A 27,859-nucleotide genomic window follows, 5' to 3' on the forward strand; every position below is an offset into this window, starting at 1 on the left:
TTATTGCAGAATTTCCTAGTCCTTTGACTAAACGCTTCATACTTATATTTCAGTAATTATCAACAAACTGGAAACCAGGCAGTGAGCACTCTGTGGCTGCAGGACATGCTCAGTGAGGAGCACATGGAGAGCAGAAGCTGTGGAAAAGGTGGGGGTAATCTGAGAAGGGTGAGACATGCCACACCAGAGGACCCTGCAGAAATGTGCAGGGACAGACACATCTACCAAAGAACTATGACAGACCAACCCTGCCAAATGACTGGTCCCTGGAGAATTCTCTGGCGTGTTGGACTCCAGCAAGAAAATGGGTGAAAAGATATACAAACAAAACAAAAAGCAGTGGCAAAAAAACCCGTAAAAATTGCCATCTGATGTACGGGACTTTTTCATCCAAAATATACATATTGTCCTATTTGTAACGGAAGTGCAAACCACAGTAATTTGCCACAAAATTCACCATTCTGAGAAAAGCAACATTGTCTCTAGTGGACAGAGGAAGACCACTATCACTTACCTTCGGTGCTAAACTGTTAATGGTCCTAAACCTAAAATCATAGTACACTTTTGACTGATCTTCTTACAAAACACCTGCTTCTCTGGCAATCCAGAGTCACATACCTGTGTGACAAAAGTATACAGCTGCTTCTACAGACTCCTAAGACATGCCCCACATCAGATGTTTGACTTGGGAAGTGATAAAGGACTGGGAGAGGGATCTACTAGAGGAAAAGTCCACAAAGAATCAGCACATACTTGCTGTTGCCCTGATTCCTCTACAGCAACCGAACACCCATTCCTCAACTGCAAAATTTTTGTTGGTTTTAATTAAACTCACTTTCCAGGTGACTATCTCAAAGACCCCATAACTCCACGTAAGATGGTTTTCACGTGCATATCTATCTAAGGTACTGATGTGGCCCTCATTACCATAGTATCTGAGCATCTCAGAAGTCTTTAATGTATTTATCCTCACAACACTCCTCTGCGGTAGGGAAGTGCTGTTACTATACCATTTTACAGGTGGGGAATTGAAACAGAGAGGCTAAGAGCCAGCTTGTTAATGGTATTTAGATGCCTAAAGATGCAGATAGGTGCATTTTTCAAAAGTGCCTTGGAACCTAACTCTCATTAAACAAATCCTAGTAGGTGCCTATCTGCATCTTTAGGTGCCTAAATACTTTGAAAATCTGGTCCTAAGTGACTTGCCCAAGTCATTTTACACATGAAGTCTGTGGTGGAGCAGTGAACTGAACCTGGATCTCTTAAGTCCCAGGTGTGTACCCTAACCAATAGACCATCCTTTCTTCCATATAGGGAAAATTATGTAACAAGTAAAGATATTGTACATCACCATTTTCTCCAGGTTGAAGAGTTTAGGTAAGCATATAATTTACTGGGAAAATGCATCTGAGCATGGAGAAACTTTCTAAAAATAGCATTCACATATTTTTGTACAAGAACTGCCATAATGAAAACAGTAGCATTGCTAACCATCAGCCACACACCACATATATTTTTCCTTTATAGCCACACTCTTGTCAGCTCTATTTACTAACAAATGTTTATGTATTTTTAAATGGTTTTCTTTTGTGTCTGGCTTGACAGGATTTCCTGCTATCTGAGAGGAACATAGTTTGGGTGGCTGATGTAAAACTTGCTTACATAGTAAAGAGAGTATGACACAATTAAGATGACTTCATGCTTATTTTTGCCCAGAAGAATCTGTCCCCAGCCCTATATTGTAGCCAACATCCTTCCAGTCCTTGAAAACTGATGAGTCTCTCTTCAGAGCCCATAAATTCCATTCCACCATTAATTCAATGGTATTTCTTATGTGAGTAAATCAAGCTGGATTTGGCCTGTCTGCTATTGAAGGGGTACTGTCTCCCTCTTTTGGGAGTTGAATGCACTGTCTTCTTACCATCCATGGATTTGACTGGGAAACCAAACTTTATGGGGAATTCATTTTCTTGACAATCCCACATTTGAACGATAGAAATGTGAGTTAAGTGCAAATTAACAGCTTCCTAACATAGTAGTTACTCTGCTAGCACCAGCAGGAGAGTGAATTTGTGTGGGGGGGTGGAGGGTGAGAAAACCTGGATTTGTGCTGGAAATGGCCCACCTGATGATCACTTTAGATAAGCTATTACCAGCAGGACAGTGGGGTGGGAGGAGGTATTGTTTCATATTCTCTGTGTATATATAAAGTCTGCTGCAGTTTCCACAGTATGCATCCGATGAAGTGAGCTGTAGCTCACGAAAGCTCATGCTCAAATAAATTGGTTAGTCTCTAAGGTGCCACAAGTACTCCTTTTCTAGTTACTCTGTGTAATAGATCAGGTTTGCAGAAAATACTAAAAACTCATCCTACCATAATGGTTTAAGAAATAATGAGCTAAAATAAGAAATACAGAAACAGTTTTCTTCATTATGGAAAGTAATACAAGAAGACTAAGAATCTCATATTCTTGCAGCGATGTATGCTCAATGTATATAACTTTACTGAGCACAGTATGTTTTTAAAATGTTCCCAGACAGAATGCCAGACATCATGTCTGCATGATACTTTCATGAATAGTCAGGTGTCTTCTACAAAAAATCTCAAAAATGCTTGTTATTCAAAGTGATTTAGGCTACCTCTTTACATATGGTTCAAATAACTCACAATTCTAAGTGATAATTGACTTAAGCAGCTGTCCTTGGGAATCATTACTTAGGATACAAGAATGTGATTGATACCTGAGTATATACAAACTAGAGAAACTAGAAATAGACACAATCACTTCTTGAATGCTTTTTGACAGAGAAGTGTCTGTCACACACAAAGTATTTATTTGAACCAAATTATTCTTAAAATTATTAAATGCATGTGTATAATATTTATTTGGTGAGTTATTCTACCTATCTTTTAGCAAATTTTAAAGTTCTTGTTACAAATGTCTGCAATCTTAAAATTAGAGTTGTTTTAAGTGAATGAAGTTATCACGGCTGAAAATAGATCTTAATACAAATAACCTAGACATATGAAAATTCTGCTTCGTTTATTTTACATGGAAGATTTTTTTACCTAACCAGTTTTATTCTCCTTATTGGATTGCTCAAGCTATCTTAGTTTACCCAAGTATTTGTCAGTAATTTACATCATGAAAGCTGTCTCATATTAATCAAGTTACTGCAAAATCTTTGTTTGAAAGCATTAGACATTGAAGAATAGACTGAAATTGGAATAACTGAACTAACTACTGTAAGAATAGTAAATACATCATTATTACTGTGCAGTGACGAGTAGCTGAACTGCCAGTACAATTTAGAGTACTGCAAATACTGTCCAGTTCTCAGTTATTTTAACTCTTTCTAAAAATGGTTCTGCTCAATTTAATTTTCCTTCACACCTGTGAAACCTTGATTTGACGCAGTATAGAAATTGAAATATAGTATTAGAAATGACAATATCCACCTGCTGAAGTGAAAAAACAGATTGACAGAGCCAGAAGAGTACCCAGAAGTCACCTACTACAGGACAGGCCCAACAAAGAAAATAACAGAATGCCACTAGCCATCACCTTCAGCCCCCAACTAAAACCTCTCCAATGCATCATCAAGGATCTACAACCTATCCTGAAGGACGACCCATCACTCTCACAGATCTTGGGAGACAGGCCAGTCCTTGCTTACAGACAGCTCCCAACCTGAAGCAAATACTCACCAGCAACCACACACCACACAACAGAACCACTACCCAGGAACCTATCCTTGCAACAAAGCCCGTTGCCCACTGTGTCCACATATTTATTCAAGTGACGCCATCATAGGACCTAATCACATTAGCCACGCCATCAGGGGCTCATTCACCTGCACATCTACCAATGTGATATATGCCATCATGTGCCAGCAATGCCCCTCTGCCATGTACATTGGCCAAACCAGACAGTCTCTACGCAAAAGAATAAATGGACATAAATCTGACATCAGGAATCATAACATTCAAAAACCGGTAGGATAACACGTCAGCCTCTCTGGTCACTCAGTAAAAGATTTAAAGGTGGCAATTTTGCAAAAGAAAAGCTTCTAAAACAGACTCCAACAAGAAACTGCTGAGTTTGAATTAATATGCAAACTAGATACTATTAACTTGGGTTTGAACAGAGACTGGGAGTGGCTGGGTCATTACACATATTGAATCTATTTCCCTATGTTAAGTATCCTCACACCTTCTTGTCAACTATCTAAATGGGCCATCTTGAGTATCACTACAAAAGTTTTTTTCTCCTGCTGATAATAGCTCATCTTAACTAATTAGCCTCTCACAGATTGTATGGTAACTTCCAACTTATCTGTATGTGTATGTATATATATATATATATATATATATATGTTCCATTCTATGCATCTGATGAAGTGGGCTGTAGCCCACAAAAGCTTATGCTCTAATAAATTTGTTAGTCTCTAAAGTGCCACAAGTACAGATACAGACTAACACGGCTTCTACTCTGAAACCTGTCACTGAACACTGAGATTCTGGTTTGATTGAACTCAGTAAAGCTACTTATAGGTTCAAACTGCTATCTGGAAGCAAACATTCTTAAGCTTTAAAACAAATGAAAACACTGAACAACTAAGATGAGATAATTTAAAGTAGTGAATCTATGATTCCTGGTTTCAGACCAGCAGTCACAATTATATTTCACTGGAAATACTGTTGAAATTAAGATTTGCTAAAATTGATGTACATACATGCTTTTGTCCTAAATGAATCCAGTTTCAAGGGGAGGAATCTAATCATATGAATAGTGTAACCACCTGAAAGAATGGCTGGAAATTGATGACACCAGTTGTTGATTTCTTCAAAAATCCTAATGATTTAGGAACACATAAAACCCCATCGGGTTTTACCTTTTAGCAGCCTTCTACATTACTCTGCAGAAAAACACTTAGATCAGGTCGTTGCTTGAAACTAAAGAATAGATTCTGTGACTGAGTCCACTCCTGTCCTGAACAATCAGAGCTATTGCTTTTATCCTACGGGAATGTTTCCCCTCTGAAGTTAGAGCAGAAGGGGTGTATATGCCCTGGGGAGTGGGTATGAGGAGGGACACATTCTTCACCTCCCTTGTTGTTCAGTGGAGGTACCTAGGGGTAGGGTGAGGCTGTTGATTTAGCATCTCCCCAGGGCTGGGGTGTGAATGGAAGTATTGATTCCTCATCTCCCCATGGCTGGGTGTGATGGGGGTATTGATTCTGCATCTCCCCATGGGTGGGGCGGGATGGGGGGGTGTTGATTCTGCATCTCCCCATGGGTGGGGCGGGATGGGGGGTGTTGATTCTGCGTCTCCCCATGGGTGGGGCAGGATGGGGGTGTTGATTCTGCATCTCGCTATGGGTGGGGCGGGATGGGGGTGTTGATTCTGCATCTCCCCATGGGTGGGGTGGGATGCGGGGTATTGATTCTGCGTCTCCTCAGGGATGGGGCAGGATGGGGGGGTGTTGATTCTGTATCTCCCCATGGATGGGGTCGGATGCAGGGTATTGATTCTGCATCTCCCCAGGGCTGCGGCGGGATGGGGGGGTGTTGATTCTGTATCTCCCCATGGGTGGGGTGGGATGCGGGGTATTGATTCTGCATCTCCCCAGGGCTGGGGCGGGATGGGGGGGTGTTGATTCTGCATCTCCCCAGGGCTGGGGTGGGATGGGGGGTGTTGATTCTGCATCTCCCCATGGGTGGGGCGGGATGGGGGGTGTTGATTCTCCATCTCCCCATGGGTGGGGCGGGATGCGGGGTATTGATTCTGCATCTCCCCAGGGCTGGGGTGGGATGGGGGTATTGATTCTGCGTCTCCCCAGGGCTGGGGCGGGATGGGGGGGGTGTTGATTCTGTATCTCCCCATGGGTGGGGCGGGATGGGGATATTGATTCTGCGTCTCCCCATAGCTGGGGTGAGGAGCATTGATCCTGCGTCTCCCGGACTCCAGACACCGGGGAAGGCGTCTTGGGGGAGTGGGGTTTCGCCCCTTCCCGGTAAGTTAGCGACACAATGAGGGTGGGAAGGAACTAGGGAGTATTGTTTTCTCCGAGCATCCCCCGCCCTCCGGCCTGAGCAGCAGCGTGTACCTGAGTCCGTGAGCCGGGGTCGGGCTCTGTCCCGCAAGTAGTAGATGAAATCCAGGCAGTTCTCGTTCTCCACCGCCCCGCTGGAGCAGAGCTCGGCCAGCAGCTGCAGCGCTTTCTGGCAAATCTCGTCCTCCCTGCCGCCAGGCATCGCCCCCCAGCATCCTTGGGAATGGAGCCGAGCTCTCCGCTCACACTGCACGCGGCGGCTGCCTCTGCCCGCCGCCCGCCTGCAGCCGCCGATGCCACTGGGCAGCCGCCTGCATAGTTGGGAGCCAGCCGCAGCGGAGGTCCTCCCCCCCTTTGCAAGCCCCCGCGCCCCCTCTGCTCCGAACTGAGCCTTTCTTGGGGGCTGCCCTGCTGGCTCTGCTCTGGAGGGAGCACCAGGCTGCTCCTGGCAGCAGGAGGAGGATCCCACTAGTTGCATGCGGTGCGATAGGAGGCAGGGAAGCGGCCGGGGCTCTCTGAGCCTGTCCCCGCCTGTGCTCCGAGCGGCGCGGGCACAGCTCTCCCCAGCGGCGGGAGCGCCCAGTGCACAAGCGCTGCCATCCTCCTCCCAGTCGTGGCCGAGGGGCGGGAAGGGGCCAGGGACCAGCCCAACGCCGGATAATGACACCCAGCCTCTGCTGGGCTGGGCTTGGCCTGCTCCCCTGGGGGCCTGCTCCGGAGAGCGTCCCACTCCGGCACAAACTTTCCCGCCCGTCTTCCAGGGGAGGAAACATGAACATACTTGTTGTGGCAAGTGATGGGCGCTGACACACGCTACCTTGCTTGCGGCCAAATGAGGGGCGCGGGCCCCCCCACACACACTCCAGCACATATACTCAGTTACTGACATCCAGATCTCTCTCTCTCTCTCTCTGTCTCACACACACACACACCTTCCCCACACGCAGCTCATAGGGGCCGCACCCCCTGGCTTGAAGTGGTTTCCATCATATACAGGGTTTACAGTTTGGTTCAGTGGCTCTCAGCACCCCCACTATACAAATTGTTCCAGCACACAGAGGTGAAAGGTGCGGGGGGAGGGGTAGGGGGCGGCGGGAGCCCCCAGCCCTTTAAAATTGCGGCTAGAGCCCCAGGCGGCAGGGGCCAGGCAGTGCGGCAGGGGCCAGGCAGTGCGGCTGGGCTGGCTGGGGGAGGCTGACCCCAGCCCTGCCCCTTCCATGTGAGGCCCTGTCCATTCCAGGGGCCTGGAGCCAGGCCCCCATACAGGTAAGTCTTCTATGTTACTTTCACCCCTGCCAGCACTCCTCACACACGCACACACACACACACACAAAATTACGTCCCACAAACCCCCCACCCTGACACACAGTTAAGTCCATCTCTCTCTCTCTCACACACAGAGGCATATATACTCAATTACTTAAGTCCAGATGTCACACTAACACAGACACTCAGTTACTTATGTCCTGGTCTCCCTCTCCCTCTCTCTCTCTCTCTCTCTCTCTCACACACACTTGCTTATGTCCAGATGATGGACGCACGCACACACACACGTACACCTACTGATTATCTGCTTATTTCCAGATTTTAGGCAAACAGGAAACACACGCATACGTACATGGGGTCCATATACTCATTTGCTTATTTCAGTCGATGGACAAATACAAAATTCTGAGATTTGGATGTGTAAATTAATTCAGTGAAACCAAGAAGTGTAAATCACAAAGATGAAGCCATGATTAAGTGTGTTGAGCAGAGGGTGATGGGACAGAAGATCAGGAAGGAGGGAGAGCACAAAATGCGGGTGGGGAAGAGGAAGGAAAAAATGAGGGAAGAGCAGATAGGTACAAAAATACAAGGAGTAAGGGTGAAGAAGTGTCAACATGGGACAACGTCAAAAGCTCTGCAAAAATAGAGGGACAGGGAGAGAGGTGCAAAGTCCAGGAGTGGCAACAAGGTTAAAAAATGGGGGGAGGAGGAGCGGAGAAGGAAAGGAATAGGCAATAAAATGGAGGAGGGAGTAGTTCAAAGAGGCACAAAAAAGAGGAGGGATGTGAGGAGAAGCCCATAAAAATGATGGTAAGGAGGACAGAAAGAGTTCAGAAAAAAGGAGGGGGCAAAAATGAAGGCAGATATGAGGAGAAGGTGGCACAGGGATTTCAGGGGAGCATGAACAAGCCTTTTTCCTCAGGAGGCTGTACACAGGAAGAGAAGGGGTATATCAAATAAGAGAGAGATGGAGTGGAAATGTGGGAGGACAAGAAAAAAGCAGAGTGGTGCTAAGAGGCTGTAAATACTGCAGGCAATCCATCTCTTTGGGTAAACCTCATAGGAAAGCAAGGGATGCACTTTAAGAGAGTTCTGGGTCACATTTCATTGTATATCTGGGTTTTCTCTCTGGTTGGAAAGCCAAACCTGTCTTCTGTCAAAGACCTCAGCTTCTAAAGATTAACTAGAGAACAGAAACAGGAACACTTTGAAATCCTAAATCATAGTTCAGAGATGTCTGTATTGTAGGAAAACATCAGAAGTGATATAATGTGTAAAAATAAACCTTAAATGAAGGGCCTGATCAATATAATCTCTGGCAAACCCTTGGGAAAATTTCTTTTCTCTTCTTGTTCTTGATGAATCAAGTCTATGCTTCTTTTCACTGCCTTTAAAATTTATAAACAGTTTGTAAAATACCATATGCTTTTTGTGTCTCACTACCTACTCCCATTCAGAAATGATTACGTTCACTGAGCTAATTGTCTTGCAATTATTTTCTATAAATAATGCATGCACTTACTGTCTGGAACCAAGTGGTGGAGAAAATATTATAGTTTTATGACACTGTATGGTGGGCCTATTTTCAGTTAGTTTAGAAGTATAGGCAAGAATGACTTTTCTGAAACTGCTGAATGTGAGTTAGGAGCAGATTTCATACTGTGCAACCCTTATTTTTCTCATTTCTGGTTCTGTAGTGCTTGCCACAAGCTTCCCATTGGAGATTTAACACTAGCCACAGTCCATAGTCTCCATTTTAAAAAAATCCCAGCATCTTTAATGGGCTAATGATAGGCTCGCCGTTTAAAGTTTAACAGTTGCCATCTAATTTCTGAAGAATAAGGATAAGCTTCTTATTCTCTAGACCTACTCAAGCAAGTGATCAGATACCAGGATGATGAGTGAACTATGAAAGCCTAGATCAGGATTCACACAAGAAGGCAGCTCTTTTATGCTGCCTTCTTGTTTTCCAGAGTCTAAGATATATTTTTTTAAAAATGAAGTCGCTAACTGTTACAATGGTTGCTGAGATACGCTCAGGTCACACTTTTGAGGCTAAGGGACGCTGTGACATCAGCTTGTGTTTGCAGAACCTGCAACAATAGTTCTGAGAGGTGTAATCTGACCCATTCATCTCAATGGGGACTGAGATGCCAGTGTTAGTACTTTAAATGTTAACATTGTTAACTCATTGCTCATCAGAGCATTTAAGAATGGAGAGGAAAGATAATGTTAGATGAAGACAATGAAGGTCTATTGTGAATGACAGCTTATTTTGGCCCCACCAAATATGACCACTTTTCTCTACAGCGCAATCAGAAAGGAGCAAAGTGCAAGGAACCCAGCAAAGCCCAAGTTGGGCATCAGAGCCCCCTCGAGGGAGAGCCAAGCTCAGGAATCCCAGCAAGGCATGTGAGCCTTATGTAAGCTCCTTGGGGCAGGGACTGTCTTTTTGTTTTGTGTTTGTACAGTGCCTATGGATCCTGGGCTATGATTGGGATTCCTAGGCACTATGACAATACACATAAATAAGGCTAGTAATAAGGGAAGTGTGGGATAGAAAGAAATAATTTAAAATTGTTGGACGCCAAGTAATTTTATTTTAAAAATTACTAAAACAATTTAGTTTAGAGAATCAAGAAATGGTAGGCCAGCTCTTTCTAATTGTGTCTCTTATTGCCATCTTGGGGATGTAACTCTCACTATTTTAGTCACAGCGTTATTTTTTAAATTACCTTACAGAACACCATGATTGAGACAAAACAAAATAATCACAGCGATTAACCATGGCTATTTTATCATTCAGAAAAGGAAACAAAAACATTAAACGAAACAACACAAATGACAGAACACAATTGATAGACTGGTTACTTCGGTTACAATCTCTTCTTTATTTCTGTCTGTGAAGAGATTTTAGCAGAGTTTACACCTTTGAGAAGGGACTAGCTAGGGGGCAGTCTTCATTTGGTAAGTTAAGACCAAAGTATATTGTTTCCCAAATTACTGTGAATTCAGTCTTAATATCTTATTAGATACTTTAAAACTGTTCATGTGGAGGCAAAATAATTTAAGGGCAAGTGAAACCTGTCCAGTTATTAATAATAATAATCAGTCAGTTTAGAGATGGACACAGGAAGCAATTGTAATTAAATCCTATGACATTGAAGGAGGTATATAAATCAGTACTTAGAAGAAGCCATTTAATGAACTGTCTTGAGACAGGCCAAACATGAATATTAAGAAATTTATATTCAATTAAATTCCACTGTTTTTTCTCTGTTTGCCAATGTTTAGCCTTGTCTCCTCTTCAGGAATATATAGTCTAACCATTTGGTGATTAAAATAAGAACTGTAAATATTTTAAGTTACAACAGCATTTCCATATCCCAACAAGATTATTACAAGCATTTTAAATCAAATTTCTTGGCAGTGTTTTAGCTAACTTTCTCTTACTGTAGCAGGTGAGCACCCACTCCAGCCCTGAAAGGATTGGAAAAGCCCTGCAGAGGGCTAGGGCTGGGGAAGGGAGTAAAACCCCAGCTGATTGGGGGAAGTGGTGGCCGCTGAGGGCCACGCCCCAATCAGGGCCCCGCTGGCTCTAAAAGCTTTGAGCCAGCAGTTCTAGCAAAGATTCTCTTTAGCTTGGAGAGAGAGGGACCTGGCTGTAAGGGCTGAGAAAGTACCTAGATTGGGAGCAGAGCTGGGGAGCTTGGGCCTAGGAAAGCCCTAGGCTGCAGGCCTGGGAAGGCCTATTAGGTACGGGGGTTGCAGGGGCAGCCACTGGTAGGCAGAGGCAGCAGGTCTAAACCCCCTTGCCTGTGATGACTGGCTTATACTGCAGTCTGCCCCAGGGAGAGGGGGCTAGTTGGTGACTGGCAGTAGCCTAAGACTGAGGTGAGGTGGGGATAGTGGGTGGGGGTTCCCCTGGGAAGGGGAGACCCAGAACTGTGGGAGTACTGCCAGGGGGCATGGGGGCCTGGGGTGGTGAGATACTGGCTGGAAGAGGGCGCTCTGGAGGCTGGATGCTAATTCCCTGAGATGACCAGCAGGAGGTGCTGCTGGGTAAGTCTGTGCCTGTGATACTTACCAATCCATGTTGAAGTATTGGAGAGGGTTTCTTGGGTTAGCATCTTCTTTAGTCTTGGCAGCTTGCTTGTAGACATAATCAGGATAAGTTGATGAGTGCTTTGTGCTTCCTGTTAATGCAGGTTGGCAGAAGGGGTGTGTGTATGTGTGTGAGTGGTGCTTGCGCTGGTGTGTTTTTTTTATACTTCCTTCCTATTTCCATGAAATTAGGAAAATACACTTCTTACAGGCTGGCTGATTCAAAGTTGGTTGCTGTCATTCTTTCATTGGCTCCATGCCTTTGGGGTTTGCTGAGGTGACACCTTTAGCTCCTGAAGATGAAATCTGCCTAATGCATATTCAACGTTTAATTGTCTTTTTTCTACTTGTGCCAGGAAAGCATCAAATAATTTTTAAACTTAGTTTTAACTCTTTTTTATTAAACAATTTTCTGAGATAGTCTTTCAATTTCATTAGAATTTGATAGGAAACAAAATTCTGTTTTCTGAATGTCCAACTTCCTGTTCATGTAAAAGTTTTCAGTTTTTGAAGCAGTCTTTTAATATTCAATGATTTTTAAAGAAAGTCAGTAGTTTAAGTAAGTAGTTGTTGAAACTAAATGATCACTTTTGGAAGGATGATTCTTCCTGTGTTGGATTAGAGAGTTATTTGAGCAGTGCCAGTATTTAATTTTTTTCCATTAATATAAATATTCTATACTTAAAATGGCTTCTTACATTAGTAATTAATTTAGCAAGGTCCTTAGAATCCATGTTGGAACATAAAAGCATTTTGTAATTTACATGGCAATGATATTAGGAGCTTTGCATTTAGCTAACATATTTGGAAGCATGCATTTCATAAAGACGTTTGCCATTTAAACATTTAAGAAATAAACAAAAGGTTTAAAACATTCCAACAAATGTTTTCCCTCTAGAGGCTTAAAGACACAAGAAGCGATTTTTCTTGCAAAAGTGTGGAGGTTGATAGAGGCACAATTTACCTGTGGATTTATAACACAACTCTACATTCCTTTTTCCATCAGGTTTCAGAGTAACAGCCGTGTTAGTCCGTATTCGCAAAAAGAAAAGGAGTACTTGTGGCACCTTAGAGACTAACCAATTTATTTGAACATAAGCTTTCGTGAGCTACAGCTCACTTTGAGCTGTAGCTCACGAAAGCTTATGCTCAAATAAATTGGTTAGTCTCTAAGGTGCCACAAGTACTCCTTTTCTTTTTTCCATCAGGTCTTTCATGTTTTAGAGAATGTTTCACATGATTTGCTTTCTTGATATAAGGATTACATTTGGACTAGTTGGTATCTTATACATAGGGACAGGATCTGGTCTAGATAAAACACTGTTAGTGTTTGTCTCTTAATCCAAGCTCCTTAGCGTTACAATCTGTTATAGCAATTAAAATTTTATTAAATATTTTGTGCCAAGCCTACATTTCAGTAGCCAATATATCTTTTTAAACATAGGACAAAAGAAAATAGTATAAAATTAAAGCATGGTAAAGTGTAAAATGCAGCTTTTTCTAAACATGGTTTTATGGCTTTACGGCTAAGGAAGGAATATCTTCCTGACATTCGCTTATCCTTGGGGACAGAGTAGACACTTCCTGCCATTTCTTTAAGTAGCCTGAATATTTTATAACATAATTAACTAAAAAGATACACTGGTATTATATTTTCAAACATCCTGGCTACAACTTGTAGCTATATCTAATATTAAGTTAAGATACAAGCAGATTTGTAATTACCAACTATTAAAAGAATAAAAGTTGTATTAATACAATTTTGGTATCAATATTGTGTCTCTCCTCACAGGAGTCAAGCTTCAGGAGCCCAGCAGAACCCAGAGGTGCATTCAGACCACACTAAAGCACAGCTGTTTCTAGTCTTGTAAGTGGTATTTTGTGTGAATGAATGATGACCCAAAACCCAAATTTTTTTTAAAGATGAGAGAGGCTCTGAAGTGTGTGTGTGTGTGTGTGAGAGAGATCATTTTGTGGGATGTTACAAAAACTTTATTGGTGCTCAATTGGGATGACCTCATAATTTACACATGGACAACCATTGTGTGTGTTCTGTATGCTTTACAGAAAGCTTTATACATTTTTACTGGGGTACCATTTTTTGTAACACTTTGTACTCTTTCTAGAAGCAGAAAACAAAGAGGAAAAATTATAACTGGTACCACAAAAACCTCCAAAATCTCAAACAGTTTTACTATAATTAATATTGGGCTGTTATGATCTAATACCTCATCCTCTTCAATGAGAGAGAAACAAATTAAACTATCTTTGTTAAAGGGGGATTCCCAGCTCTCTTTAGCCCTGATAATTCTTGAGATGTGGGACCTTAAGCCATCATTAGTCCAGAACTGGACATTGCATATCTATCTAGCTAGTTGAGATTCTTATACAACCTCCATTGCTGTAGTACCTGAGCACCTCACCATCTTTTATTTATCCTCACAATACCCATGTGAGGTAGGGAAGTACTACTTATGCCCATCCTATAGTTAGGAAACCAAGGTACAGAGATTCTATGTGACTTGTCCAAGAACACACAGGCATCTATGACAGAGCTCTGAAGTCCTAAGCTAGCACCCTAACCTCTGGTCATATCTTATAACACAAACTATTGTAATTTTATTGGTGGGGGAGGAGAACAGGGAAGAAAGAATTTCATCATTTGGCGGAAAGGAGGAGACTGTTTTATGGCAGCTCAATGAAGCTGATGAGAGGTTTGGAATGTTAGAAGTAGATCCAGTGGAGATGGATTAGCAAGCGGAGTGCAGATAAAGAATTAAAGGTACATGATCAGTGCAATTTATCATATTGTTCCACAATTGACCTCTTAGCTACCACCATTTTATTTAGGATACATTTAATGTGTGTATGTATATACATATATACACACAGAGGCTTTGCCTACACTAGCCTTTTTTTCCTAACACTATTAATATTTTAATGGTGCTAACACTGTAAAACTCTGCATTGCTTGTACCATGTCATGTAAACCTGGGCTTAAAATAGCTGTGACTGCCTGGAGCCTCATCTACATTAGTGCAGCACTAGGGGTTCAATGGTGGGAAATTTTTTCAGACAGAAGGCCAGGGGAGAAAAGACCATGAAATAGTTTGTTTAGAAGCCACAGCTTGTATTTAATGTAATAATGACTTTTCCCTGCTGCTTGCACAGAAAAAGTGAATTGTAAAGGTAATCCTACTAAACTAAGGCATCTGTTCTGAAAAGCTCTAAGTAGATTTTCAGTGTGCTGTCCACAATAATGCCCAGGCCTTTTTCCTGAAGGGGTATGTTAGTTGCCTGCAGAATCTGAGTAATGGAAGTTATTCCTTCTGATGTGCTTTACCTTGCATTGTGAACATTGAATTACATCTGCCACTGTGTTTTCCAATCACCTGTTTTTTTAGTCTTCTCTAGCCTTGACTAACCTAGTTTTGTGTCATCTACAGATTTTGCCACTTCACTGTCTTACTCACTTTTCAAGATGATTAACTGGGTTTTAAAGCACCACATAGATTATACAGTGCTTGCTACCTCTGAAAACACAAAATGTTTCCTGTGTGGTGACATTTGAGGGGTTTCTGCCCATGCAATGCTGGTTTGGGTCCCTGGTAAGAACATGGGGCCCCAGGATAGTGGGGAGGAGGGGGCTGGAATGTCAAGGGACCATCAGGACACCGAGCCTGCACTGCCAGTTTCTGTCCCCCCATATGTGGTCTGCCATTGTACAGGGAGCAGCCCCCCCACCTACAAGAGGAACCCTCAGTTGTGACCCCATCACTTCCCTCCTGGAGGTTGAGGAGCACCTCCCTGCAGAGAAATCAGAGGTTCTAGAGATGGGGGTGAAGAGCAGACTGACAAATTAGACTTATGTGAGACTATAAAAGGGCTAAGACTTTGGAGGCCCCTAAGCTGCTGGCAGTCGCTGCTGATGGAGCTCTGTGCCCTGAGAAAGAGGATAGTGTTGTGCTGGGTGGTAGCTCCGTGTGAGGAGCTCCCAGTGGGGTACTGTCTTCCCAGAGCATGGTGAGTCCTCAAGCTCCTGATCCTGCATGCTGCAGTGATGACACCGGCTCCCAGCCTGGGGCTGCACTGCCTAGCACTCTTGGGAGCAACTGGCATATCCATATTCCCAATGAATTTCTGATTCGTGAATGATGGGAATGTTACAGTGGTGGCTCAATGTTCTACTTAGTGGGTGGAGTCTGGGAGAGATGAAGAGGATGACTATGATCTCTCTGGTCCCTGATGTCCCAGTCAGCTATATAGGAAGGCTGGGTACAGTGTGAAGGAGATTAAGGACTTTTTGGAGAGCACTAAAGGGAAGCGGGGACCTGAGGTCAAGGCCTATGTCCCTGTTTTACAGCACTTTGTTCATTCAGCTGCCCTTGTCTTGAGACATACCTCGGCTGATTATAGGAAAAATTTCCTTCTCAAAGTTGTTGAGAGAGGTGAGGAACCTTGTGTGGATTTTTCAAGATCTGTAGACCTCCCAACAGCTCATTTTGTTCCAAGTACTTCTACTTTCCATTGCTTCTCTCTTCTGTTCAGCTCTCTCCTTCCAGTCTCTATGGTGCTGCTCAGTTTTGGCTCTGTATTAATGCATGTGGGGATGTCATAAAAGGGCACAACTCTTTGAATTTCTCAGACAAAACAGGTTGTCTCTTTGCAAGAGATGCACTCAAACCCTGACAATCGGGAGTTGGTTGAAGGAATGGGATGAGGAAGCTTTCTTGAGCCATGGCTTCAATGTCACTCCTGGGTTAGCAGTTTTTCTCTTCTCTTCTCTTTCCCTCCCTCCCCCTCCCCCCCCAAATTGCAGGGGCACAGATCTCCTCTGTGAAGGAAATTGTGTAAGGCCAGCTCCTCTGGGTAGAGACGCATACTGACGCTATTGTTTTTCATCTTTTTACTGTGAATGCTACTACTCTGGGATGAGATCATGTCTCTTTTCTGCAGACACTTGCACATGCTGTGCTTGGATGTGGCCCTGATACTATTATTGTCCTGGGAGGGAATTTCTATTGAACTGTAGATTGTTTTAGACAGGAATCATGAGGAGCCATATACTCAGACAAGGAACTGTATCATCTCCTGCAAACCTTTGAGCTAGTAGATGTTTGAAGGTTCTTTCACCCCACTGTTAGGCAGTACTTTTGGCTGAAAGCTACTCCCAATCAGGCCTCAGGGGCTAGACAGGATCACTTTTATACCATGAAGGCCAGTGTGAATATATTTGTTCAGTCTTCCATGTCTCCTACTCGCTTCCATGTCTGATTATCATTGTTTGTCAGTGTGTCTCCCTCTTCCTGCCTGTATTTCCCACTGCCATTTAAAAACCAGATTATTACAGGACTTGAATTTCACCCAGATATTTTCTGTGTTTTGGGAGCTTTGGCAGTAGCACTAGCTGCTGCATGAGTCCCTGAGAAAGTGATGGGATTTTGAAAAGATCCAGATCTACCTGTTCTGCCAGTAGTATACCCAGGCTGCCACATGGTCCTTGTGCCCTGGAACAAGACATCTTGAGTCTCTGTGGCAACCTTGATATGGGAAACCCAGTGCAGATTCACCAAACCTTAACTGAGGTGCTTGTTGGAAGAGAATGTGCAAGGAGCCCTGGTTTAGGCCCATTTTATGCATCTTTCTGGAACTGACACTCCCACAAGGTTTTTTTTCTGGGATGGAGAAAGTGCACAGACTGTCAGCAGATTTTTAGCCTCCAGCTGCCAGATGTTTTCTGAGGCTGATGCTGCTGAGATCTGGAAAGCAGCTGTTTCTTTTTACAATACTCTGTACTTGCCTGATGCCTGTGTTGTGCTGGCAGTGGAGGCTCTGTACCAGGGGTTACCCATCTGACTGGTGAGGAACAGAGATGTCGCTGTGGGAGCTCTCTGATGCAGTCCAGAAGCTGTCTACAGGCCAGGCCCCAGTGAGTGATGGGCTGCCACCTGAATTCTACAAGTGTTTCTGGCATCTGATCAGTCCTGACTTTTTTTTCTAGGGGTGCTGGAGTGTATCCAGGAGAAGGATCTGCCCTTCAGTTACTGCAGGGCTGCGATCACCCTGCTGTACAACAAAGGGAACCTCTGTGTGACTTACATAACTTGAGACCTATTTCTCTTCTCTGTTCTGATTATAAGACTTTATCCACTGCCTTAGCCAATTGACTTCCGGACTGTTTGATACACCCGGATCAAACATTGTATTCCTAACTGCTCTGTTTTTGATCTGTTTTTAATTCATGATGTTTTTACTGTTAGCACACTTTGTAATCTGGGTGTGCAGTTTGTTTCAATGGACCAGGAAAAGGCCTTTGATAGCGTTAACCATGGTTATCTTTTAAAGAAGTTGGAAGGTTTTGGTATTGGGCCAGTCTTTTTGGTGCCCTAAAGATAATCAAGGGTCTTAGCCATTGCTTTCCAGTCTGCAGAGGCATTTGTCAGGGGCATCCTCTGTCTGGGAAGCTGTAGGCTCTTAGTTTGGAGCCATTCCTGCACCTTCTCTGAAGCTGTCTGGCTTTCTGTGTAAGGGTACGGGATGTTTTCCCAGTTCATTTGTCAGTCTAAGCTGAAATCAGTTTTTATCACATCTGATAGTGACATGCAGGCACTCTGTGCTTATGTATGCATAGGGCATCTTCTGCCTCCATTTACTGGGCTAAGAGCAATTTGATCTTATTGGGCTCTTGGCAATGTAGGGGTCCCTCCCTTTGTTGCCCCAACAATTGCTATAGGGCACCTCTGGGATTAAAGTGTTGGGGGTTGTGATGAGATGTTGGCCCCACACAGGTGTAGGAAGGGTTAACCTTAGCAGGGAGCAGTGGAGGGGAGTCCTTTCTGGCAGCCCAGAGAGGCTGTGTGAGGTCCAGCCAATCAGGGAGGAGTTGCAGGGAGCCACCAATGCAGGCTCAGATAAGAGGAGGTGCAAAGCCTACTCAGCCTAGTAGCAGCCTGGAGCCCAGGGAGTGAAGGCTGGCTCCCAGCAGGTGGAATGAGCACTAGCACCATGGACAGTGCAGTGCTTGAAGGCCCTCTGGTAAGGGCAAAGTAGGTGCAGTGAAAGAGGCCCAGGGAAAAGTGGTGGCCAGTTCCAAGGAGAGCATTATGAGGCTGCCATTGACACGGTCCCTGGATAAAGACCTGGGGTAGTGGGCAGGCCCAGGTCCCCCTCACTCTCCACTGGGGAAGTGGCAAGTTTATTGGACTGCGATACTGACACCTGGAAGGGGAAACATGGATGGTGACATGGCCGGAGGGCCCAGCCATGAAGAGGACGTGGTTCCTGAGGCTGCAAGAGGCAGAGACAGTGATGGTGTGCAAACTGTGGATGGATGGGGTGGGGTGTTGCCCTTGAGCTAATCCTCTGAGTGACCAGGAGGAGGTGCCAGACCAGTGGTGATTGATGTACCCTGTGACAGGGAACTTTTTTGGATCAGAACGTTATATTCTAAGGAATTGGGAGGTGGCTGAGGAGAAGGTGTAAGGCTGCCTGCAGAAATGGCACTGGCTCCTTTCTAGAATCTTTCAGAGATGGGTTTTGATTGCTGACAATCTTGTCCTCAATGTTGTGGCACTGGCTAGTGTCTGGATACTCCCCTGGGCCTTTTGGGCCAGATTCAGAGGAATATTAACTATTTTTTTTAAACAGATACTACTGGTTGTCCCCTGCTTTGCTGTTTGTGCTAGTACATGAGGGTGGCCAGGACTTCATTGATTTAGTCAGCAGGATGGTGGCCTTTCCCTCCAGTCTGTTGAATAGTTTCTATATGCTGTTTCCTTGCTAGCCTGGAAGTCCTTTGCTTTTTCTCTTTTCCTTCATGCTGCAGGGATTGGGCATTGACTCTGACCTATTTTTGTTGACAGCTGGTCAGTTACGGAGTCTAGATTTGCTTCCATTCTATAATGGTGTCTTTTAATGCCTGGCAACTTCTGTGAAGTGCATGGCCTTTAGCTGGGAAGAACTCAATAATGTCTTAGGGTGGCAGCTTCTTCAGAGTTGGCTGTTATCTTTCACAGAATGTCTTAGGGATGGTTTTTAAGGGGAGAGGAATTAAGAAACGGATCTGCCTTTGGTTTGGGGCTCTTTACTCAATGTGCTACCTTCAACTGTCAAAAAGGTCAGATATAAATTGAGCTTAGTTAACTGAGACCCTTAAATAGTTATTCTCTGATATAATTAAAGAATTTTGCTATAGCAATGGGGAACCTGGATTTCATAGGTTCCCATTCCCAGGCCTGTGTTAAGGGGTGTACTGGGGGAGCTGCGAAGGGAATGACAGTCCATTTTTGTTTGTTGAATACTTAGCCTCCATTATGTGGAAGCAGGTGTCATTCATTACTATCATAGAATATCAGGGTTGGAAGGGACCTCAGGAGGTCATCTAGTCCAACCCCCTGCTCAAAGCAGGACCAATCCCCAACTAAATCATCCCAGCCAGGGCTTTCTCAAGCCTGACCTTAAAAATATCTAAGGAAGGAGATTCCACCACCTCCCTAGGTAACGCATTCCAGTGTTTCACCACCCTCCTAGTGAAAAAGTCTTTCCTAATATCCAACCTAAACCTCCCCCACTGCAACTTGAGACCATTACTCCTTGTTCTGTCATCAGCTACCACTGAGAACAGTCTAGATCCATCCTCTTTTCAACTACCTGAGAGGCGGTTCCAAGCAGCTATCAAATCCCCCCTCATTCTTCTCTTCTGCAGACTAAACAATCCCAGTTCCCTCAGCCTCTCCTCATAAGTCATGTGTTCCAGTCCCCTAATCACTTTTGTTGCCCTCCGCTGGACTCTTTCCAATTTTTCACATCCTTCTTGTAGTGTGGGGCCCAAAACGGGACACAGTACTCCATATGACGCCTCACCAATGTCTAATAGAGGGGAACAATCACATCCCTCGATCTGCTGGCAATGCCCCTACATATACATCCCAAAATGCCATTGGCCTTCTTGGCAACGAGGGCACACTGTTGACTCATATCCAGCTTCTCGTCCACTGTCACCCCTAGGTCCTTTTCTGCAGAACTGCTGCCTAGCCATTCAGTCCCTAGTCTGTAGTGGTGCATTGGATTCTTCCGTCCTAAGTGCAGGACTCTGCACTTGTCCTTGTTGAACCTCATCAGATTTCTTTTGACCCAATCCTCTAATTTGTCTAGGTCCTTCTGTATCCTATCCCTACCCTCCAGCGTATCTACCACTGCTCCCAGTTTAGTGTCATCTGCAAACTTTCTGAGGGTGCAATCCACACCGTCCTCCAGATCATTTATGAAGGTATTGAACAAAACCGGCCCCAGGACCGACCCTTGGGGCACTCCACTTGATACCAGTTGCCAACTAGACATGGAGCCATTGATCACTACCCGTTGAGCCCGACAGTCTAGCCAACTTTCTATCCACCTTATAGTCCATTCATCCAGCCCATACTTCTTTAACTTGCTGGCAAGAATACTGTGGGAGACCATGTCAAAAGCTTTGCTAAAGTCAAGGAACACATCCACTTCTTTCCCCTCATCCACAGAGCCAGTTCTCATCATAGAAGGCAATTAGATTAGTCAGGCATGACTTGCCCCTGGTGAATCCATGCTGACTGTTCCTGATCACTTTCCTCTCGTGTAAGTGCTTCAGGATTGATTCCTTGAGGACCTGCTCCATGATTTTTCCAGGGACTGAGGTGAGGCTGACTGGCCTGTAGTTCCCAGGATCCTCCTTCCGTTTTTTAAAGATGGGCACTACATTAGCCTTTTTCCAGTCGTCCGGGACTTCCCCCGATCGCCATGAGTTTTCAAAGATAATGGCCAATGGCTCTGCAATCACATCCACCAACTCCTTTAGCACTCTCGGATGCAGCGCATCTGGACCCATGGACTTGTGCTTGTCCGGCTTTTCTAAATAGTCCCGAACCACTTTTCTCCACAGAGGGCTGGTCACTTCCTCCCCATGCTGTGCTGCCCAGTGCAGTAGTCTGGGAGCTGACCTTGTTCATGAAGACAGGCAAAAACCTGTCAGGTTTCAAATATAATACATCAGGTTTTTAGAATAGCAAGGTTTGCAGTTTTCAGGATTTTACTCTGCAGGAGGGCTGTAATCTACTTGTGTGCCAGAATTAAATATCCTTTGTGGGGTCTTGCTCAGTGACTGATGACCAGGCTGCTCCATCACAGCAGGTCCTGAAGGAAGTGCAAAAGGGCTGTCCTGTATCAGGCAAAAAAGGTACCAAAATCCCTTAAATGCTGCCAAGCATCACTGAAAGCCCTGCTGTACTAGAGGATTACGCATATTCACCTGATAGGCCATATCTTGGTATTCAGCTACATTTCAGAAAATAATCCTAAAGAGGACTGGTAAAGAAACCAAATGACCTGAAGGAAGGTTATGAGGAAAATTCATGCAGCTTCTTGCCTAGGTCTAATAAAATTAGTCCGTGATTCAGGTCAAACCTCCCTGACCTGGGGCAAAGAAAAATACAGAATCCAAATCATTTAGAAGATTTTAAATGGCATAGTATGAATGGCCTCATCTTTTACTCTCACGAAAGTATTCCAGGTGCTAGCTCATTTTCATAGACTCTTTACAGCTGGATAATTTTCTTTTTTTGATTCTCATGCATTTCCTCTTGCTAATGGAGAGGCCTCTGGGTGCTGTGGCTCACCCTCCTATGCTGTTTTCAGCTCCTGATACTGCCCTTAGGGAAGTCTATCAAAGCTGGAGAAATCGGGGGGGAGAGGGGGGAGGAAGAGATTCTTAAGTTTGACTAATTTTGTGTTTTTTGACTAATTTTGTGTTCTCTTCTTGATGCATCTGGCACACACAGATTACCGCTGAAGAGTGCTGCTTGGGGAGCAGGGAAGCACTCAAATACCCTGCTTCCCAAAGTCCATGTTCTCTTAGTCTTGAGCATCTGCAATGGAGAAAAGGATTTACATACAGTACTGTTTGGATCCTATCCACAAAGTCCTCCTCCTCTTTTCCCTTCTCAGTTCTGATGCTGTGCGCCCTGGGTTTGATCCATCTCCAGCCTACATCTGCATTCAGAATATATGCATTACAATGCTCTCCCTGTTACCTTATTTAGCTCTGCTAGCTTCCACACCCAGAGCAGTTGGAATCACTGTTTTTAACCTCACTAACCATGAGTTTAACAAGTGCTTTCAGGCTTGCAATGAAAAGCAAGTCTTGGTGGAGAAAGAATAGCATGTTTGAACGCCAAGCTGCTTCACCAGTATTCTGTGCTTCAGGCAACAATTGATTGCATAATTCATATCCATAATACAAGCTGAGGCTACAGAAGGGAGTCTCTGGGACCTTACCCTGACGCTTCACAAGTTCTCTGTCTTTCTGCCTGCAGAGGGGTATGCCTTCATTCCCTTTCTCTGTCTTTACCTGGAAAAACTTATCATTGTGACAGTTTCCCAGTGAATTCACCTATTATCTATAGAATCCTGTCTTATTTTTCTCCAATCTATGGAAAATGCTGCAATTAAGATTGTCATGATCTTCCATTCCAAGCACATCCATCTCCCTCTTTTAGCCCCTTCACTGGCTTCCTCTCCTCTTGTGAATCAAATTCTATCTCCTAGTCTTCACCTTGCTGCTCCCCCTCACACCACCATCTGAGTCCTCATTCCTTTTCTGCTCTCTCTGGGGTCTTACAGCCTGCTCAATCTCTTTTCCTCAAAGCTATTTTTGTCATGTTCTCCCACTCTTCATTTCATACCTTTTTCATGGAGAGCACTTTAGTTGGAACCAATTACCTCTTCCCGTCAAAAGGTGACCTCTATCTTCTCCCTGCTCCTTCAAATCTGTCCTTTTGCTTTCTCTCTCTGACCTCAAACTTTAAGGGCAGAAGTAGCTATCATGATCCTCTAGTCTCACCTCCTGCACTTTGCAGGCCACAGAACCTTACCCACCCACTCCTGAAATAGACCCCTAAACTCTGGCTGAGTTTGAAGTCCACAAATCTTAGTTTAAAGACTCAAGTTAGAGATGCCACCATTTACACTAGTTTAAATGCACAAGTGATCCATGCCCCTTGCTTCAGAAGAAGGTGACCAACCTCCATGGTCTCTGCCAATCTCACTGGGGGAGGGGAGGATTCCTTCCCAACCCCAAATATGACAATTGGACTCTAAGCATGTGGGCAAGACCCACTAGCCAGACACCCTTCTGCCAACTGTCAGCTCTTGCTCTACAATTAAACACAAGAATCTATAGAGGGCCTGCAGGTACTGAGGGAGGCAGGGGTGGGCTGCAGCAGTAATGAGTCCCCTGAAAAGCCACAGCCAGAAAGGAACTTCTACACTGGGGGGAAAAATCCCACTGAAGCAAGTCTGAGCCCAGGTCAACTAACTTTAGTCCCATAGCAAGAGCTCCAAGTAGGAGCATAGACCTTTCCACTCAGGTTGGAGGCTGGGTTCTGAGACCCTCCCTCCTTGCTGGGTTTCACAGCTCAAGCTGGTCTACGCTGGGGGGTGGGCAGCAATCAATCTAAGTTAAGCAACTTCAGCTATGTGAATAACGTAGCTGAAGTCTATGTACTTAGATCTACTTACCACAGTGTCTTCACTGCAGTAAGTCAACAGCTGATGCTCCCCTGTTGACTCTGCCTGTGCCTCTTGCCCTGGTGGAGTACCAGAGTCAACGGGAGAGCACTCAGCGGTCGATTTATCACATCTAGACTAGAGGCAATAAATTGACCCCCACTGGATCAACCGCTGACTGTTGATCCAGCGGGTAATGTAGTCAAGCCCTCAGACTCTCTAGTCTAGACATTTCCACTCAGGCTGCTGTTTTAGTCCTGTAATGTGAGCCCTGTGACTCCTCCCACCCCCAATCAGTTGACCTGGGCTGAGACTTGCTGCCCTAGTTTTTATTTTTTGTGTGAAGACATATTCTTGTACATGTAACCCAAAACCAGAATTTCAGCCTATGTCTGTGCCTTTGAAAGAGTGACTGAATCAGCTGACTAGGTGTATTTTTTTTCCCACCCTCAGCCTCGCCTGGTTATCTCTACCACCCAGACCATGCTATTTATGAAACTGCCCTACTGTTTGCCTGTCAATTGATGCCTCTTATTGCTCAACTTTCTTTAAAAAAAATTCTTATGAATATACATGAAAAAGCTGGAAAACAATCTGAAAATGTAATTCAGTTTAAATTACATTTGTTTTGCTTTGTTCTGTAACCAAAAGTGCCGATAGCCAAATCATGTGTTTATGGGTTTTTTTGTGTTGTGTTTATGGGTCTATGGGTTTTTTATTGCTAGCATGTTTTGCAAATCACTTTTTGGGATTTTGAGTAACAACTGGGTTTCTGCCTTTAGCAGATAATAAAAGTTTAAAAATAGTATTCACTGTTGTATTTTAGCAGGGAAGATACATTATTCTATAGTAAGAGTAGAAATTAGAGATCTTTACAACAGTTTGTAATTTGGCTTACTGACCTTTTATGCTGTCTCAGCTCCAGATTGGGCCATTATTACTGCCTTTGCCCAGAGCTGAGGACTTGCAGTTCCCAGGAAGCATCAGAACTATGGTAGCAGGCTTTACTTACAGTCCTGCTCCCTTTAGGCTGAGAGCAAACTCCCTTTCCTCAGGTTTCAGAGTAGCAGCCGTGTTAGTCTGTATCCGCAAAAAGAAAAGGAGGACTTGTGGCACCTTAGAGACTAACACATTTATTTGAGCATAAGCTTTTGTGAACTACAGCTCACTTCATCGGATGCATGCACCTTTCCTCAGTGTGAAGGTGGTTGGAATTGCAATGGGGTGTCTAGCTGAGGGGGAAGGAACCTGTGAAAAGGCCAGGGAGGAGGTCTACAAGCAGGCAGAAGAATGAGGCACATTTTTCATTTGGTAAAGTGTGAGCCCTGTACTGAAGAATGAAGGCTTGTGTTCATGTACAGTGTCTGTTTTGCAGGGTTCTTGCTTATGCCAGTAAGTGGGTGAGTTGTTTTTGGGTAGGGTAAGTTTAGCCCTTCAATCAATCATGAGAGGGGAAACTGAGTCAGTGGCACCTCCACCTCTACAAGGTAAGTGTCTGAGCCTAAATCCCTCACTGCCAACTGACAGGGCTCACTGTTCTGTGACAGGAATGCCTGACAAACTTACTACACCCAGTACATTGTTTTCAAAGGGGGTCAAGTACAATATCTAATAACTTGGTATGCAGACCTTGGTATCACTCCTATCCTGTGCATAGGTGCCAAGTTTCTAATCTGCCTGGGGGTGCTCCCCGCCCCAGTTCTGCCCTGCTTTTTCCCACCCCCACCCTGCCTCTTCCCTGCCCAGTTCTGCCCCCTCCCCCAAGCATGCTGCACCCTCATTCCTCCCCTGCCAGTGCCTCCTGAGGCTGTGAAACAGCTGATCTGAGGCCAGCAGTAGGTGCTGGGAGGGAGGGGAAGGCACTGATTGGTGGGGCCCACTGGTGGGCAGGAGGTGCTGGGAGAGGGGGAGGTTCTGGTAGGGGGGCTGCCAGTGGAGCACCCACCATTCTTTTCCCATGGGTGCTCCAGCCCCAGAGCACCCACTAAGTCACCGCCTATGATCCTGCATGTGGTTCAACAATATTACCCCTCTCGTTGGGATCTGGTCTCTCTCAGGAATCAGAAGCACATAATGTGGAGAAAGAAACAAGACCTCATAATCAACTAGGAATAAACAGCTTGGAGGAAAAGCTTCTTCCTAACACCAGTGGTTGGCTTATAACCAGGGCAATAACCCTTAATCTTTTAGGTTAACAGCTACTTATGTTCTTATCTATAGATATGAATCCTACTAATTACATATTGAACACTGAAACTATCCTTACACAATTTATGAGTAAAAACTTAAGGATAAGTGGTCCCCTTCATAGAGTATACAAAGGATTTGAAAGATGATTAATAGGGGGACTGACTTTCAACTTTTGTCAAGTGGATTCTGACACCATGGATTACTGAAACCATGGGATGTACTCATTTTACAGTGTCAACAGACATGTGGCCCACAGTAAAGGTAGATATTTGGATTGTATGGTTAGGGCATGCATCTTGCCCACTGTGTGGCAGTCTCCTTAAAATGCACAGGAATGCATAGCAAGCAACTTCACACTAGGAAGTTTTATATGCAAATACAATTAGATGGTAAAACTCTACATATTCTACTTCATAGTCTTTTTTTAAAAGACTATACATATATTGCATACTAATTCATCCAAACCATTGCAGAAATACTGCTATGCTGGCCATAAATAGCAATGAAGGATGTTACTGGCTGTATTCAAGAGAAGTATTACTGGGTCTAGTCAAGGGCAGCAGGGACCTGATCCGCTTGCTAATATACATACGGGCTCTGACTTTACTATGGCTTCTACTTACAGCATCTTAAGTGGTTTTTACTCCCTATAGGAATAGATTGCTGGGGGTGGGAGAGTCAGGAAGCTGTGAATGGGACTGCTACCATCTAAGGATATAGGTGCACACGCTCATTTTACTGTGTCTGCATGCACCCATTTGGTTGAGCACCATAACTGTTTGCAGGTACCTTCCCTAAAGGAGGAGAGGACTGACTGTTTTGAGCCACAAAGACTCAGGGTAAGCATGTTCATAAGTGCATTATCAAATATATCTAATCTGTGCCTTTTCTCATACCTTCCATCCTGACTGATTGCTTACTAGTCATATCCATTGCTTGGGAGTGAAACTGGCAAATAAGCACATGAGTGACTACTCACAAAAGTAAAGTAAAAGTAAAGTTAACGTTAATGGGAAAAGTTATTTATGGGTGGGTATTTGCTGGATCAGGTCACTGGCTTGTAAGCTCTCTGGAACAGAAACCTCTCTTCCATGAAGTACCAAACACACACTTTAATTTTTTTTTTTTTTGTTCTATACCTAGTATAATTCCTATACCATTCATCCTCCCCCAACTTAAGTAATCACAGAAGGAGCCCAAGTTCTCACAGGGGAAATGAGTTTAATAAATGTTAATGGAAAAGTACACCCCGTAGGAAAAGTGGAAAGGACGTTGGCATGTGGAAGGTGGCCAAATAGGCTTCTCTCTCAATGCTGAATTACACACCTAAAACCCATTGAATAGAGAATATTACCCCCAGAATAGGACTTCCAACTCTAGAAATAACTTATCCTAGCATCACTGCAAAAATGAAAGTATAGCATTAGTATCTTTTACTAACAGTGGGACAATTCATATGAATTTAGGGCTTGTCTATGTGGTGACTTAGTGCACTGCAAGCTGGGGTGTAAATATACAGGGCACCAACCTGCCACACACTAACTCATGTGGACCATGTTACTGCACACTCAAAGTTCCATAGTGGATTTTGATGTATCTCCCTCTATTTAATGACTGGGCAAATGGGGGCCCTTGGAGTGATCTATTTCTTTACTTCTATTTAAGATGTCAGACTACTAAGAGCAAAAGATAAACACTGAATGTA

General features: G+C 44.2%; 1 protein-coding gene and 1 long non-coding RNA gene across 3 annotated transcripts in view; one reads left to right on the plus strand and one right to left on the minus strand.

The window, feature by feature from the left end:
* SYT9 (synaptotagmin 9) overlaps positions 1–6,259 on the minus strand; it is a 118,361-nt gene extending 112,102 nt beyond the window's left edge. For both annotated transcript variants that reach the window (XM_048854389.2, XM_048854390.2), the window contains exon 1: positions 6,112–6,259. In XM_048854389.2, the coding sequence (XP_048710346.2) occupies positions 6,112–6,259 (148 nt within the window). The remainder of the gene's footprint in view (positions 1–6,111) is intronic.
* The window catches only part of LOC125638516 (uncharacterized), a 38,496-nt gene continuing 16,548 nt past the window's right edge, over positions 5,912–27,859 (plus strand). Inside the window, exons 1-2 of the long non-coding RNA XR_007357250.2 lie at positions 5,912–6,018; positions 13,223–13,297. This is a non-coding gene — a long non-coding RNA (uncharacterized LOC125638516). The remainder of the gene's footprint in view (positions 6,019–13,222; positions 13,298–27,859) is intronic.

The sequence above is a fragment of the Caretta caretta genome, chromosome 6 (assembly GCF_965140235.1).
Source record: "Caretta caretta isolate rCarCar2 chromosome 6, rCarCar1.hap1, whole genome shotgun sequence".
NCBI classification, from domain to species: domain Eukaryota; kingdom Metazoa; phylum Chordata; order Testudines; family Cheloniidae; genus Caretta; species Caretta caretta.